The 18,143-nt window shown below is 37.9% G+C and overlaps 1 protein-coding gene across 1 annotated transcript in view; it reads left to right on the top strand.

Moving 5' to 3' along the window:
* The first annotated feature begins 3,342 nt into the window (after nt 1–3,342).
* Nucleotides 3,343–18,143, top strand: part of P58IPK (dnaJ homolog subfamily C member P58IPK) — a 60,135-nt gene continuing 45,334 nt past the window's right edge. The window contains exon 1 of the mRNA XM_081769358.1: nt 3,343–3,575. Coding sequence (XP_081625484.1) covers nt 3,503–3,575 — 73 coding nt within the window. The 5' untranslated portion in view covers nt 3,343–3,502. The remainder of the gene's footprint in view (nt 3,576–18,143) is intronic.

The raw sequence follows: 18,143 nt of genomic DNA, 5'->3' as shown, positions 1-18,143 counted from the left end.
AGCTAAGCAAAAGGTTTTCGCTCGCTGAAAATTCGACTTGTAAAGGACAAATGAAAAGACAGAAGAAAAACAAGTGAATCTGCGACTATAGCGTCTGCACCAAAGAGCTTTCAGTTAGCAACAGATTACTAGTACCCTCATTACGTTCATCCCTTCTTTCTATCCTTCTCTTGAACTGATATGTGAACAAATAAATAAACAGTGATGTTTTAGGAAGCAGGCTAGGGTCCCATTACTTGCATCATAAGACCTTAGAATGTAAACAATACAATATACTTTGACTCTCTTTTATTATATTTTAATCTACACAGCTTTTAACTTTAAATTTCTCTGAGGTTATTGAACAAAGTGAAACTTTTATTTTATTTATTTTTCACCTACATTCAACTTTTTTCTTTGATTTTCTTGGGGGGTCCCAAAAAATGAAACGTTTACTTTATTTTTCACCTATATTCAGAGCCTTTTCCTTTAAATTTCTTTGGGAGCCTTTGAAGATAATGAAACTTTTATTTTATTTATTTTTAATCTACATTCAGTTGTTTTTCTTTAAATTTCTTTCGGTCTCCAAGAGAGTGAGGCCCGAAGCGTATAGCTTGTATAGCTTATACGGAAATCCGACACTGATTACCTTTATTAGACAGATATTTCTGTTGTTTCATCCGTCATTTGGTGTAATATCGATTGACAATTAATTGCATTTCCTTTTAGGGAAGGCGTGGATTATAAACCTTAACAGCTCTTGTACGGCTCATGCTAACAAAGTTCCTTAGAAATTATTTTTTACCTACCGCCGGGGGCCCCCAGAAAGCGGGGCCCGGGGCGAGGGCACCGTTCGCCCCGCCCTTACGCCGCCACTGGTTCGAGGAACACAGAAGCGAATTCCAAGTGATGTGCTGGCCCCCAAACTCTCCGTATCTGAACCCAATCGATCACATCTGGGATGTGATTGAACGTGACGTGAGGGCGCATCACCCCCTCCCTGGAATTTAAGGGAATTAGATGACCTGGGCATCTAATATATATGTGCATATGTGGTGCCAACTCTCTCCAGCGACCCACCGAGGAACATTGCGACCATGCCAAGACGCGTTGCCGTTGTTATTCGTGCCAAAAGGTGGACATACTAACAATTAGGTAGGTAGTCATAATGGTCTGGCTGATGTGTGTGTATATTTTAACTCTTATATTTTGTCCCGGCTCGAATTTCGAGACGTTTCGACTCGAATTCGAGTCGAGTCGAGACAGGAACATATTTTCGAGTCGAGACAACATTTTCTCGAGACGAGTCGAGGCAGGGTTAAATCTGGACTCGACTCGACTCGTGCGCATCCCTATAGAACTCGTTAAGCAGAATAAAATGACGTCAGGGTAAATTCTTATTTGTAGTTATTTTTATTTATTTTTAGAAAATGTACAAAAGCTAATTATTACGATAATAAAAAACATCAATCGTGGCCAACAATAACAGACTCAATACACGACACCTATATTAGAGTGAAACTGATTCTAAAACACATCGCTCAAGTTTTTCCTCTTCAAAATCTTCAACTTTAAGGAGATTAAGTAGGAATTTTGCAAAATTCAGAATTGTATTTCTAATAATGTGTCCCCTTGAATTGGGATTGTATAAGTCTTACCGCCCCGGGCAAGTGCTGATAACAACTATGACAAGCATGTGAAAGTGGTCGCTTCAAGTATGACTAACTCACCAAAGGGTGATGTGGGCATTCAATTGGAGCGATCTCCAGGGAAAAGCTAATCTTCTGATGAAAATCACGATAAAAGATATGTACCCTTGAATTGCGATTTTCCCTATTTCCATCTTTCGCCTGTGAAGACGGCAACACCTGAGCAATTATTCTATAAACTAAAAGCGAACAAAACATAAACCGCCTTATGCAGAGTCGTTTTGACGTATGATTAGCGTCATACTAAAGAATTTGAGTAACATATGTTTCCTGTAGTAGTATAGGCCTGATTACTGCAGGAAACATGCTAGTCAAACTGTTTAGTATGACGCTAATCATACATCAAAACAACTCTGCATAAGGCGGACAATAACCAATAAAACATTAAGATCAGTCGCTACTTGTTGAACGGAATTGTTGGGCTAACCACGGGGCACAGCATAACTGCATGCTAGACGGTGACATGGATCTCACTCAATTAATCAGTGTGGTTCTTGTGCGTTGAATACGGAAGGAAGGCGATAGATCGGAGTCTAATGGGATGATCTCACGGCTGGGATCGGCATTTCGGAAACAGTATGACTTGTCGGGTTTTGGCGACCTTAATGTCTTCCCAATGTTTGTCGGGCTTAATATCTTCCTAGCATCAAACCAAATCGCAAGTTGGGCGGCCACATTTCATTAGAACTGTCGGAAATTGTAGATTCTTTAGGTTGGTACAACCGCATAACGGAAAAACTGAAGCACAATTAATAGGCCAAGTGGACTTTAACAAACTTTAGCAGTAGATAAAGAAGAAGTGTATCTAAGCACGTAATAACATACTGTACATTGTTAGATAGGCCTACCTTCGCATCCGATGTCCCACGTGTGTGCCAGTGCTTACCACATGGCATAATCAAGAACGACTGGAATGGCACGTGCCAATCTTCATTGGGCCGTAGAGCATTAGTCTAGAAAGTCAAGAAAGTCACCATGTTGATATGGACAAAGTAGTCAACGAATTTCTCTTCCAAAGGGTTCACCGGCTTGAAAAGTTTTAAGAAGGATCCACAAGTTTTGCTGAGTTTTCATATATTGCTTGTGAACATTTTATGTGTTAATTTACTTAGTAACAAGCTGTTTTTATTAAGATTTTTTTAGTTCCATTCAATTTCTCACTGTTATTATTATTATTATTATTATTATTATTATTAATAATAATAATAATAATAATAATAATAATAATAATAATAATAATAATATGTGCAGTTTTGCATTATATGAACAAGTAGTGTATGACTAGATGGAATATCCAGTCAAAAATGTGTTCTCTATAAATATTACGTGTCTTTATGAACGTGGAAGAGGGGGCTCTGTTGTCATTTTTGCGGGGAGGCCTATGTGTTTTTAGTTACGCCACTGCCTGCAAGCAGAAACTTCGGGTCTTATTCCATAACAGCCTTAGCAAGAATTGTAGAGTGTAACGCAACGCCAAACATGCAAAAGTGAATTATAAATGTGCAAAAGTGAACTGCTATGAATATTATCGCAAAAATTGCAAATGCTTTGACGTAAATCGTTACAGAACGTGGCACTACATTCTAAAATATAACTTTTCTCTCTTGTATTTGATGTATATACGTCTCTAACTGGCAACACATACGTCTCGTCTGACTGCCAATCAGAACGAAACACGAAAATCATGGAGTAACAAGGGTTAAGTTGCGTGTTTATACAAAGGACGTTCTGAACAGCAGGATGCTAGTTCGTTTTACACCGGGAAGAGGATTGATGCAAATTAATTGTGTTACGAGTAGGTTGTGGGTGTAATAATGGAGTGTGCAGAGTGTAAGAATATGTTTTGTACGTGGATGTTTATATTTCTTTTCGATCTTATGATTCACGGTAAGTTAATATAAAAGTGACTTGTGAAGTTTAAAGTCACGGTAATATAAAGTGTTGTGGTAAAGTAAAGAATAGAATAATTTTAAAGTTCTATAGTGTGTCAGTCACTATTAGGTTATAAAAGCTGAAAATAATAACATACTTCAGTTGATCAGTCCATATAACCCGTGATTGGTGCAAGTGACTATTTTGTAAATTTTATAAACAAAGTGTGTAAACAAGTGTAGAATTAGACAGAACCATTTACTGAATTTAAAGTTATATGTTCATATTATGAAAGGTTAATGTGAGTGTTATACTGACTATATCGTGCAAATTATATTTTAATACAACAATAACAGGTTCCTGGTGGCTCAGTGGTAGAGCGCTTACTTCTTGTGCGTGGGATCCCTGGTTTGATCCCAGCTGGCGCTGAATAAATTTTGTGATAGATAATCATGTGCGTATACATTCTCGGGGTCCTTCCGTTTCCACCCATTTTCTTCATTCCGCCATTTCGTTGATTATAATCATTACCCTCTTCTTAGCGCCATTCAACAATTTGGGGCGTTAAGAAAAACAAGCCGTGGTTCCAAGCAGATGACAGGAAAATAAAGAGTAGAAAATTAATATTAAACCAGCTGGTTGGTTGGTTTAAACCAGCTGGCTTTTTCTTAAAAACCAACTAGTTTAAACTAAAAACGAAAAATGTTCGTAAAAATGTAAGGGTTCATTAAATCTTGATGCACACACATTTGTGGGTTATCACGTTTCACTCCCGTATATTATTCGTATTATATTCACTATTCAGACCTAAATTCCCCATTCAGTACTCAAAGAGATTATGCTACAAAAGCAACTTTTGTTCTTTTTATAAATTTATAAATGTTTCTTTTGTGTTTTTTATAGTTATTATTGTTATGCAATTGCAATCAAAGAAAAATTCTAAATATTGTTTCGTTTTGATAATGTTTACTGTTGGTAAAATACATCGAAGTGCCGTACTTTTTTTGGGGGGGAGGGAGGGCACCACGACAGGCATTTAATCAGAAATATCTTTAGCATTTATTTATGTATAAATGGGTCAGAACCAAAGTGGACTCAAATAATTCTTATCTTTATTCACTTTTCTTACTGATATGCAAATTAAGTCGTTGTATTTCTTTAACTTGAACTAATAAGAGTCGTAGTAAACTAACTTGGACTAAATTAGTTATTCTGTACTCTGCAATATTTTGAAATTGTCCATATGTAATTCTGTATAATGGTTTCACTTGTGCAACTGTTGATCTTTTTGTCCTTCTGAAATGACTCTTGACGATTATATTAGCAAGTATGTAAAGATCAGTACAATTTTTTTTTTTTTTTTTTTTAATCAGGAGTCCTTCGTGAGAGAGTCGGCAGACGTATCGCTAGTTATTCCCGGTTTCGAGTTCAGATGCAGGACAGTTTCTCTCGGATGTAAGCCGAGAAGCGGTTTGGATTTCGCTTTAAGCTTATGTAACCGCTTCCAGCATAACCCTGTTGTTGTATAATGAATCCAAGGCGAAACAACTTATTTCTATCCATATGTGATATAAACACGTAGAGCAAATTATTTAAACAAACAAACAAACAAACAAACAAAAAAAAAGGTTTAAACAAAAAAAACTGTTTTTTTGTTTTTTTCGATAAAAACCATGGTTTTTGCCAACCCTACTTGCCATTAATATTTCTCCGGCATTTATTCCGAAGTTGGGCGTCCGCTTTCGCCACTTTTTTTGCTGTTATCTCCTTTCCACACTTTCTACAATTTATTAGGTTTATTAATCCGTGCTCTTCAAAAAATTTTAAAAGATATTGCTCGTTATCAACGTATGCTTCACAAATGTTAAAACTGTTAGTTCATTGCCCTTGTACATTCGCCATGTTGATAATATAAATGCTCGTTCCTTTCCCACAATGCAACGGTTCGGTTACTTTGCGTCAAGTAGTTCCCTCCGCTCGCCGTATAGTCCCATGTTTATAACCGCTAATATATAACAAATAAACAGATTTTTCGAGACTCTTATATATTATCAAACACACAAACAAATTATCAATATCTTTCCTGTAAATTTTAAACATTTAGCTGGAAACGGACGCCCAACTTTGGAATTTAACCCTTTTCTCCCGTCAGATTCGTATATAACTGGTTATATTAGTATAGCTTATCGAAACAACCATTTCTTTTCCCACCACCTCTTGATTGATATTCGGCGGCCGCGGTGGGTCAGTGGTAGAGTATTCAGCTCTGGTACATGGGGTTCTTGGTTCGATCCCATCTCGCGCCAGGTGAGCTTTGTGGTGGACAAACACCACGTCCGTTGGTTTTCTCGGGGTTTTTCCACTTTCTTTATTCCACTATTTTATTCATTTCTCATCATCATAATCTCTTTTAGTAACCGGCATAATCGTGGGATTTAAAAGATTTCATTTTGGTTGATATTCGCAGGCATTTACTATTTTCGTGTTTTTTCTTTAACTTTAGTTAAAAATGTATACATCTATATGGTATTCTCGCAAGGGTTGTGAAATACTCGTTAAGAGAAAAAGAAAATCCAGTGGGTTGTACTGACAAGTGAGCAGAATTATGATTTATTAAATTAAGTACTATATTAAAGCCATATTCGTAGGTTGGCTCGAAAGAAGTAAGGGCATTGCTGCTGTATCGCCAGACCAATTTGAAAATCGAAAAAATTACCAAAATGTACTGCTTTCGGTTATATTTGATTGGATTACATTACGTTACCTTAGATTGCGTTATTAGGCGTGTAGTTTTACTATGCGGATCCGTAATATAAGTAGGAGTAGAAGTAGTAGTGGTAGCAGGGCTCATAGCAAGTCACTTTTTTAACTAAAAGTTACTTTTTTCCAAGTGGGTCACTAAAAGTTACTTTTTTCAAATTTGTCACTAAAAGATACTTTTTTTGATAGGCAAAGTGACTTTTTCGTGTGATTTATGCTTTGCATTGGCAGTTTTGTAAGAAACATATAAAAATAAATGGAAAAAGGCAGAAACTTGTTACTCATTACTCTTCTGAAAGCTTCAATACTTGCTGTCACATATGAAACAGTCAGCTTTTATTCTTTCTAAAGCACAGTGGATGGTTGGTGGATGCTTAAGCTCTCAAGATGGAGTTGATGAGAACCATTCTGTGGCTATTCTTTCTTCTGTCATAATAGTCTTTTAGTTTTCTCTCGAAATAGTTAACGCTCTGCTCAACGTTGTGTGTGTGTGTGTTTGTGTGGTTCGTCTTGTGTTATGCTTCTTGTATGTTCTTCGTAAGAGTATGTGATGAATTTAAATATTTCACGGCTTTGAGAACTCTCAATGCTAAGTTACATATAATGTCTGGGATGAAGAAATTCGGAAATAGGCCAGAACTGGTTCCACTTACTCAGAAGCTTCTTACATCTGTTAAGTCTGCTTACCGTAACTACAAAGCATACTTCTTCTTCACCTCGACCATAGGTTGGTGGGCAACATGGAAATTTTAAAACTTTTCTCTTGCTTGGAAGAGCTTTTTTATACTTTGATAAGGCCTCTTCTTCGTAACTACATCTAGATATTCTATCCTTAGTCTTCCTCTTCCTGGTTTTCCTTCTGCCTTTCCCTCTGTCAGCACAGTTATCCAATCGGAGTGTCGAATAAGATGGCCAAGCATGCTGTTTCTTCTTTTTCCTATTATCTTCATGATCTGTCGTCCTTCATTAGCTTCCTTTAGTACGTCTTCATTCCTTTTCCTTTCGGTCCATGATATGCGCAGCATTCTGCGCCAACACAGAAAACCTAAGAAAGGAGGAAGCTCAAAAAGAAGAAGTAAAGAACAAAAGATGAAACAAAACAACAAACAGAGAGGTGATGGAGAAATTGACAAAGGAAAAAAAGGGGGCATGATGAGATTTTGGTCACTTTTCAACTATTTATAAGAGACCAGACCACTATGAGCCCTGTAGTAGGAACTGGTTAGAAGCCCGAAAGGGGTTCGTCGGGTTCTGTTCTCGACATGAAATGGGCAAATTAAAGACTTGCCCAAATTTTTCTGTGCATTTTACAGTCTATGGATCCGTATAATAAAACAAGTGTACCTCTCCACAAAATAGTCCATCCGCTTCCACATACAGTGCCGCTTACAACATCAAAAACAATCAGCAAATACAACCACTTTATTAACTTTTACTACTCCCCTTACCTGACTTTCACTCATTCTTCCTCACAAACTTAAATATATTCTCCAATTGACCCGGTAAATGTCATAAAACTTGTCCGGCGATACAGCAGTTAACCCGAAATAAGTGGCAACATATACATCTTTGTCAACCAAGGACCAGAGCACCAGAGGTGAACGCTCTACCACAAAGCCACCGCGGCCTCCAATTTTGTCTCAATATCTTATGTAGAAGAAGTGATGATAGAAATGATTACTTCTGTCGTCGCTCCCCTCCCCCTCACCATGATTTCGAATCCTGGTCTTACCTCGAAGTTAGTTCTTTTTAAATCGTACTATTGGAATTTTGTATGCAGAATCAACACAACTCACTGTATATAGTACTATTACATAATACTGATATTAAAAAGAAACTACATCATGAAGTCGTGTTTACAGAATTTGCAATTAAATATTACATTTATTTATTATTTTTATATAAAACTCATCATATTTTAGGATTATTTTGACCTGTCGCCTGTAAGCTAAAATTCGTTTCTGAAGATTTTTCTCCTCCTCTTGAGTAAATATAAAGTATTTTATATTACTTCCTTTAGTTTTTCTGTAGTGATTACTACAGCCGTACACTGTATAGTTAGGCATTCTCGATATCACTTAATAAGAATTTCCACTTGTCACTTCCAGCTGTGCCTTTTCCCGTTATCTCTTGCCATTAAGATGATGTGGCAGCCACGACGGCACTCAAGGCCACGTGCGCATGCAACCATCTTCTAGTCTTTCCATTATGGGTCCCCGCACTCTCTACATGTGTTGCCAACAGCAACTCGAACAAAAATCCTTGCACGGGCATAAAACAGTGTTGCCACTTATTTCTTTCCAGCCCTCGTATTTAAAATACCATGTAAGCATTCATATTCTTATTTTGTTGTACACTTGAAACTATGGAATTCCCTTGTGAAGCGACGGTGCCTCACCTCTGGCGCGGGTTCCTGTTTCGATTCTAGCTTCTGCCAAGTGAGCTTTCTGATGGACAAACACTGAATGGGTTTTATTTGAGTTCTCCAGTTTCCTACCAATTTCGCCATGTCGCCATTATCATCCATTTCATCGTCGTCTCCTTTAACCTCGGTGCACAATCGTGAGACATTAAACTAGCCTTAAAAATAATAGTAATAATGATTAAGGGAATCCATGAAGCCCCATCCGCGTTTCGTAGGGCAGATTTTGCGCCATTGACGCTCGTTTATATTTCGATTTCTAAAAGGAAGAAATAGATTATTTTGTAGAGCAACAAAGAAATGTAATTCTATTTAATATAGAGGAATAAAATCCCTCTATTACAATTTGGATTCAGATCCCTGAGTGAGCTGTCTTGATAGTAGATTCCTTAGTTTTCCTCAAACGTGCCAGGCAAGTACTGGGATAGTACATTAAGTTCAGGAACCAGAGATTAAAAAGGGCTTTATTAAGCTAATAATGTTTTTGCTTTAAATTGTAAAGTCAGTTTTTTTAAAAAAAAAGAAAAGCTGAAATGTTGGAAGTGGATTTTTTTTAAGTTCTCATTTCCAGTTGCCAGTTTGTATTTGTACAACTGGTTTTACGATTAAAGGGCCTTTGTAACATATGGTAATTATACTATATGACACGTAGCCTACTCCCCCAGATACAGAAGAAGAATTTGGGAGTTTCACGATTTCATTGCTGTTAGTGTTGAGAAGATATATAGAAGAATGTGAAAAAAAGTCACATGAATGGTAACGTTGGGCCTGTTGGACCCATAAACTTTTTTGCCTGATAAGATGTGAACTGAGCTTTAAATCATTATTATATTTACAATATTAAATACAAACAACACTAGGCAGAGGTTTGAGATTTATAACAAACGGACCTTCTAGTTGTGTCCCCATATATAACTCCATATTTGCTGTGTAGTATAATGTTGCATCAACAAAACTAAAACATTTAATTTCATATCTTGCAGGGTTTTTGGACAATACATACGAAATCCACATCTTCCTGGGAACCCGACAAATGTCCCATCCAAAGTTGCTTTAAAAAGTCACGAATTTGTGCTGATTTGCCTAAAGATTTTCTTCCCGTATGTGTATCAACATCATCAAATCGCAAACAACGAGAAAGGAAACGAAACCTCTGTAAGGACACTGTAGCCCAAAGTATCTCCACTCCAGCAGGCACGTAGCCAAGATTTCCTTGGGGGGAGGGGGTCCGTGACATGAAATGTGTTCATCACACCAAGGGCTCGATCGTTCTAAATTAATTTACTGGAACATATATTGGTTCGTTTAGCCAGGATTTCGAAGGAGGGGGGTGACAGGGTAACTTTTCTAGATATTTCAAATTCCAGGATATCTCGCTACCATGTATTGCACGTAATACAAATCTCCTCATAAGAAAGAGTAACCAAAAGCTTCCTGTAGTTTATTTTTAACGCTGATCCTTCTTTTTCTCATGTCATTTTGTTTCATCCATCCTTAATTTTTTTTCATTTCTGGTCTCGTGGCTACGTGCCCGACTCAAATTACATCTTGCTCCCACAATTCCTCAATATTCAGAGGTTCAGCGTAAAACATTCCGGCTATATATAAATATAACAAACCTATGAGCGCTTTTTAATTTCACTCACACTGGTAAGATGTGTAATCGTTGTTCTGAATACTTTGCAGTTACTTTCTGTATCTATTTGTTTGTATTAGTAACAATAATATCAACTATTGCATCGGTTATAAACACAGACCATATCCCATGAACAGTCTTAATATCCATTGCAGTTTAGAACACTACGGGTATATGAACAGTCACAGTATTACTAGCGCCAGGGTTTGCCCAAGTGGGCCCAGCCCGAAAAAACCCGGTGGGTTTTTTCGGGTTGGACCCACCTGAAAAAACCCACTTTAAAACCCACCTGGGTTTTTGACCTATTTGTTAGTATATTATTGATACAACTAAGATGATCACATTATAAGTGATTTTTATCAGATTTTAGACTTTCCTTGGGTGAATTATAGGCTTTCACGTTAAGGTATACAACAACATTGAACATAAGACCTTTATAAAGCTCTGAATGCACTAAATGAATTAAAAAAAAAAACTTAGCTTGAGATAGTTATAGAACAAATTAACGTATGGATTATGTTTATAGCCTTTTGAAGTAAAATAAGCAATTCTGTACTTTAGAAAATATTTTCCGTGAATAGTGTGCTCGTCGACTCGGCAACACCGAGGGACGTTATCACTCATACGTTTGACGGGTTTAAGGTCATAGGTGCCGGTACTAACAGTACATATGTAAATACATTAGTGAAACTATTAGTGTTATTTCTTACCTTTGATGTAAAACACAAGTTTTTTCAACTAAAATTTGGTTGAACAATAACAGTTTATTTCAGTCATTTGTTGCTACTCTTCAAATAAACATTCTGTAGAATCAACACCAGCAATAGCGTAAAAATTCTTGTCAAATTTAAGGAGCTTAATGCTCGGGGTTCCGAAGACTATGTAACGCTTACTATGTCAAGTGCTGAGTTCAAATTTCAGTACTAGTGAAAGTTTTGATGTACACGCCGTGAAAGAAGTGCTCGGGAAATTCCCGAATTAAAAGCAGAAGGATCGGAAATGAATACTTCAACAATAAAACTATTTATTTTACGCTTAAGCCTGCCATGCATCCCGTAAAAAACGGGACAGTCCCGTTTTAGGGCCCGAGCGTCCCGCGTCCCCGTAAATTTAGTCGGAACAGGGAAATGTCCCGTATTTTAACTCCGTTCCATTTCTACTATCAATATCAGCTTATTCGAAAAGTGAAAATGGCTGGGAATCCTGTAATTAGTGAATGTACAGTACGCTGTTGCATGTAACAGTTTCGAGGAAGTTATTACACCACTCTGTTCGACTTGATAGCGAGCGAAATTTGCAATGCTACTTTTTCCAGTGAACTTGATGGAAACTCGGATACTCTCCGGAATATTAAAAAAGATGGCTTTGAGTGTTTCTACATTTACAAACACAGGAAAGATGGCTGACCTTTTCTCCAGCAACATAGATAAGTTAACAAGAATTATAATCTTTTACAAAGGCTAGGAGCACAGAATTGTGCTTTCGTCCAGGTCTTAGAAAAATGTAAATCTGGTCCTAACAATTACACACGACACAGGGAGAAAAATCAGCTTTTCATCAGATTAAACTGACGAACGTAATTTTGGCAAATACAGCCATGTAAATAAATATTGCTAAACGCGCGAAGACTATTGAATGTAGATTGTACCACTGATTTAAATAATTTGCATATTGTTTTCCTGTGAAGCATTTTTATAGCACATCTTAAGTTTTTAGGAGGCATCTTTAGTCTATACAATTAATTGCAGGGTACAGAGAGAGAAAAGCAGCTGCTGCTTAGTGAACTTTCGCCCGTTATATTCTTGAAAAAAAATACAATTAAACTAAATTAAATGAAATCTTTTACTTTTAGTCTCACGGTTATGCCTGCTATGCTCAAGGTGACGGTGATGATGAGGAATGAATGAAATGACGGAATGAAGAAAGTGGGAGGAAACGTGAGAATCCCGAGAAAATCCACGCACAAGGTGTTTGTCCACTACAAAGCTCACTTTGCGCGAGCTGGGATCGAACTAGGGACCCCATGCACCAGAGGTGAACGCTCTACTACTGAGCCACAGCGGCCTATTATAATTTTGTTCATAGCCAGACTATAGTTCAATTCATTGTGTTGGAAAGTTGAGGGGAAGGGGGGGGAGATCTGAGGTGTCCCGTTTTCTCATGAAGAAAATATGGCAGGTTTATTTACGCTGGAAGATGTTAATTTCATATAAGACATTTTGAAACATTTATTTATCTCATACAACATGAATTGTATCTTTGTTTTAAATTAATAGGTCCCTTTTGGTATTCATATTTGGCGAACGTCAGTCAGGCTTCTGGATGACTTGATCTACATTTGATTGTTTGTCTGCCGAGCTCCTTCATGACTAAGCAGTTAGTGTACGCGTCTTCGGCGTGGGTGACCTGGGTTTGCTTCCCGGAGGGAGCTCATGTGGTTCAGATTCAAATTTAATCACTAGGTCCCGTCTCATAAAGCCTCGCTACTGAAAGGGACGTTAAACACAAAATCAACTCAACTCGTTTGTCTGCCTCTACCACACACTACAGGGTACAACTTTCGGCCTTTTAAGTTAAAATTTTCAGAGTACAAGCACGAGACACTAAATTTCCTGTATAGATTTCGGCGGCATATCAAAGTAAAATATCAAAATGGCGGCCATTTTTTTTTTAAAACAGCGAGTATTTACGCTACGAAGCGCAATCTTCAGTCTTTTATGTTGATATTTTGACGGTGGAAGCACAAGATATGCTAACTTTGCTGTATAGATTTTCTCGACGATCGAATATAAAATTTCAAAATGGCGGCCATTTTTCAAAACGGCAGTGAGTAGAAAATTGTTGCAAGTTGTGACAATGACAATCTTGAAATATAAACCACAAATATAAATCTTATTTTAACACTTTTATCCCAAAGACATTGAAATATTTCGAAAAAACCCAATTAAACCCGAAAAAACCCAATTAAACCCGAAAATACCCGAAAAAACCCATATGGACCCAGGTGGGTTGGGCTTTTTCAAAAAAACCCGGGTTTTTTCAAACCCTGACTAGCGCGGGTACGGACATTTGCATTTCGCATTTCTTTTCTCCATTTTGTTTCATTATTTTCACCCACGAAATATTGACTACAATTCAGTTCATCATTGTCAGTTTTCTCATTGGATTGCGCATACTATCAGTATCGTGGTCACAGTAAATACTGAAATCAAGTTCATCATCATCTTCTTCACACGATGAAACATCAAGTTCCTTTTCTAACATCTGTCTGACTCATTCAATATTTGATTCGTAACTTCCAGCCTTGTTACTACACTAACACAGAACAAAGTATCTAAACAAAAATGCTGATATTGGTCTAAAAACTGAAGTGAGTGATGATCAAAGACCAGATCTCTTCAATAACTACTTCTGCAAAACATTTACTTCCCTTCCCTCTACAACCCATCTCCCCCCTCTCCACCCCATCTGTTCGGACACCTTATCCATTCTCTCTACCACCCCAGGCGAAGTTCTGGCTCTCTTGCTATCGTTATCTACACATAGATCACTTGGACCTGATAAAATTAGTCCTCTCTTTCTCAACAAAACTGCTTCAGTTATTGCGGCTCCTCTATCTATCTTATTCAATAGATGCTTCAAGGAAGGGTATTATCCCACCAGTTGGAAACTAGCTCACGTGACCCCAAATATAAATCAGGACTTAAAGATCATGTATCCTCCTATAGGCCAATATCTCTTCTTTCTGTGATATCAATTATCTGCGAAAAAATAATCAAAGACAGGCTACTTAAATTCACCTCACCTTACATCCATAGTTCTCAGCACGGCTTTCTACCGAAAAGCTCAAGTCTCTCAAACTTAAGTACTCTTCTTTCCTGTGCAGTCAAATGTATGAATAACAATACTCAATTAGATGTTATCTACTTTGATCTCTCGAAGGCCTTTGATTCTGTCAGTCACATTCATCTTCATAAACTCTCCAATAGATTTAATGTACATGGCAAATTTCTCTCTCTAATCACAAGCTACTTGAAGGACCGTAAACAGAGACTTGTTCTTTCAGGGGCGACTTCTAACCCCCAACCCGTGATCTCAGGGGAGTGTACTTGGGCCTCTGCTGTTTGTCCTGTATATGGATGATCTCTACACGCACTTATCAGCTCAACCTAGTGGCCTTCTGCTTTTTGCTGACGATTGTAAGTTATACAGAGAAATATCGTGTCTCCATGACACAATTGCTCTACAGGAAGACATAAATTACCTTACAGGCTGGTGTGAAATGTGGCACTTGAAACTCAACAGTAAGAAATGTGACAGTATTACTATTACTTTGAAAAAGTCTCCTGTTCCCTCCACATACCATATCAACGATTCCCCTATCACACGTTCTGCTAGTCATAACGATCTTGGTGTCATCTTTGATTCAAAACTCACCTTCTCTGACCACATCTCCTCAATACTAAAGAATTCAATGCGCATGCTGGGACTTCTTTATCGATTCACCGAACTACGCACTGTTTCTTCATTAGCAACTTTTTATAAGACTTTAATAGCGCCCAAGATCGAATACTGCTCTCCCATATGGGCCATGGCAGCACCTACACATCTCTCCACACTTGATTCTGTTCTCAATTTCTTCATTGCTATAGTCCGTTTTCGTGTTCCTGCACTTCGAATATTATCTAAGAAGGAGCTCTTGCGACATCTTAATATTCAGAGTCCTGAAGTACGCAGAATTACCTCTGACCTGAAATATCTACATAAAATAGTTAATGGAAGCTTAAGATCGGAAATATTACTTCAGGAACTATCCTTACGTGTCCCTTCCCGCATCACCCGGAATGCCCACTTATTCCATCTTGCCCGTCCTTGGTTGGCTGTTATACAGAGGTCTCTTTTTTATAGAATACCAAACTGTTATAATCAAGTAACAACTGATGTGGACCTTTTTTCGAGCTACCCAGTGTTTGAAAGAGCAATTAAACGAGCTTTGACGGAATAGTTTTACTTTTACACTCTTTTTTCCATGTTGTTGTTATTGTCTTGTTTTTTTCTTTCTTTTGTTAGCATGTCCCTGTGTAAAATGGTAAAGTTATGCTGTATCTGGGAATTTGTTCAATAAATAAATTAATTAATTAATTAAATGCGAACACTACACAAACTGTTCCTAAAATAATAAAGTGAGTGGTAACGTTGGGTCTGACTGGCCCAGACTAAGAAAACATAGACCATCCAACAATGGAAAGCTTTAAACTGAAACTGATCGTCACAACATAAATTAGTATTTTAGATTGAAAGGTAGATGGAGTACGAAGCTCGTACAGTGTTGCCAACTAACGATAGAATATATATCAAAATAATTTGGGTCTAGTAGACCCAACGTTACCACTGAAGGGTTCATTTTTTTTTTTTTTTTTTTTTTTTTTTTAAGTGAAGCTTTTTCGATTTGTAATTAACTAACACGTGGAGAAAGACATTTTATTTGTGTTAACTAATACGCGAGTATGTACAAAGGCAAACGGAAGGCGGTCGCATTGTATTTTATTCTAGACTAAGCAGCTGGCTGTGCCTCGGAGGAAAAGAAGTAGCAAATGCAAGTTGATTTGATGCATTGGATCGAGGCTGTATACGTGCCAAAAGAAAAATATTTTGTACAATCGTCAACAACAGAGTTTTATATATTTATAACAGTATATTGTTCTATAGAAAGACGGTTGAGAATGGGGGGAGGTGCATAGTAATAGCTTTCTAGTAAAAAATTAATGCTACTTCTTTATACGTCACTGCCAGTTTAGCGTGGTTGTTCAAATTGCATAGGTTGGGTCAAAGTGAAGAGATGTTGTAGTTATGATGTTCGGTGTTCGTTGTATCTAATGTTCCTGTGCAGATTAAAGTTTAAATAAGACATTTAATTTCTTGCTTTGAAGAGTAATCTTTTATTACATCAGAGTTCTGTAATTTCATAATTAAATAGGTTGCATTTGTTTTTATATTATTCAGTATTCCAGGTGATTAAGGAAAAATAAATTATTTAGTATCATCATCATGTTTTCTTGGTCTTGTTTTCCATCACCATATCAGGGAATATGTGTGGCTAATTACATATTAGGAAAAAAAAGTTTAAGAAACATTCTGAAAAACCGAGAAAAGTCAGTGAATTCTTTCCTGTAGTTAGTTTTTTTGAGCCACCTTGTTTACTGACTTTGTAATACTTTCACGTCAAGGTATCCTATGCCCACCACATCATACGTACCCCACCTTAAAATTGGGAGTATCCATTTTACTTAAGTGGGGAAATTCGTTATGATCCGACAGCTGTATGCATTATTCTGATTTCCATATATTCATGCTGCTATATACGGTCGTATATAGACAAGTTGTGGGAGGAAATTCCCCTGAATATGATAAGTGAGATAACTCAGATGAACGAAGGTCCATAAATACATCGTTACAAAGAGTGGCATTGAATCAAACTTTCGATATTACACCAACGTTCTTGTAAGTATAGCAATACGAACAATTGGCACTATACTATCAACCCATGACCAGTTCAGTAACATACCGGACATCAATTCATCTTGAAAAGAATTAAAAACTGTCCACAAACAAGTGGGATTACTTCTTGGTCAACATATCATGATTTACGATTTATTTAATATTTGTTATGGGGAAAAACATATGTGAGCAGTTACTTAATCGATTTTTGTATTTCGAACGACCGAAAATGAAAGCAGCAGCAACCCTTGAAATTATTTCAATGAAATGGCGCTGTAAGGTCTGTTATGTCAGTCAGTTAAGAAAAATGTCCCAGATGAACTTCTACATTTCATTAGTATAACTACACTCATGCTCAAAAATTAAGGATAATTGCAGATTGTGGTACTACACAACGTGGCACTACACAAAACTGGCGCTAATAGCATAGGCACATAGTGAACACAACATACGAACAAACGAAACATATCGGTACCACGGTATTGGTGATAAGTTGAGACACACATGTGCTACACAACGCCACTGTTTCCTGCGCATGTACCCCGACATCAATATGGGATATGATCCCCATGCACACGTACACAGGCCGCACAACGGGTTGGCATACTCTGGATCAGGTGGTCGAGCAGCTGCTGGGGTATAGCCTCCCATTCTTGCACCAGTGCCTGTCGGAGTTCCTGAAGTGTCCTAGGGGTTTGAAGACGTGCAGCGATACGTCGACCGAGAGCATCCCAGACATGCTCGATGGGGTTGAGGTCTGGAGAACAGGCAGGCCACTCCATTCGCCTGATATCTTCTGTTTCACGGTACTCCTCCACGATGGCAGCTCGGTAGGGCCGTGCATTATCATCCATCAGGAGGAAGGTGGGACCCACTGCACCCCTGAAAAGGCGAACATACTGATCCAAAATGACGTCCCGATACACCTGACCTGTTACAGTTCCTCTGTCAAAGACATGCAGGGGTGTACGTGAACCAATCATAATCCCACCCCACACCATCAAACCACTACCTCCATACAGGTCCCTTTCAAGGACATTGTGGAGTTGGTATCTGGTTCCTGGTTCACGCCAGATGATAATCCGGCGAGAATCACTGTTCAGACTATACCTGGACTCGTCCGTGAACATAACCTGGGACCACTGTTCCATTGACCATGTACTGTGTTCTTGACACCAGGCTTTACGGGCTCTCCTGTGAACAGGGGTCAGTGGAATGCACCTTGCAGGTCTCCGGGCGAATAAACCATGTCTGTTCAGTCGTCAGT

Source organism: Thermobia domestica, chromosome 8 (assembly GCF_964235325.1).
Source record: "Thermobia domestica chromosome 8, izTheDome1.hap1.1, whole genome shotgun sequence".
In the NCBI taxonomy this organism is placed as follows: domain Eukaryota; kingdom Metazoa; phylum Arthropoda; class Insecta; order Zygentoma; family Lepismatidae; genus Thermobia; species Thermobia domestica.
Note: the sequence above shows the minus strand (reverse complement) of the source record. Positions and strands in the feature narration are given on the sequence as shown.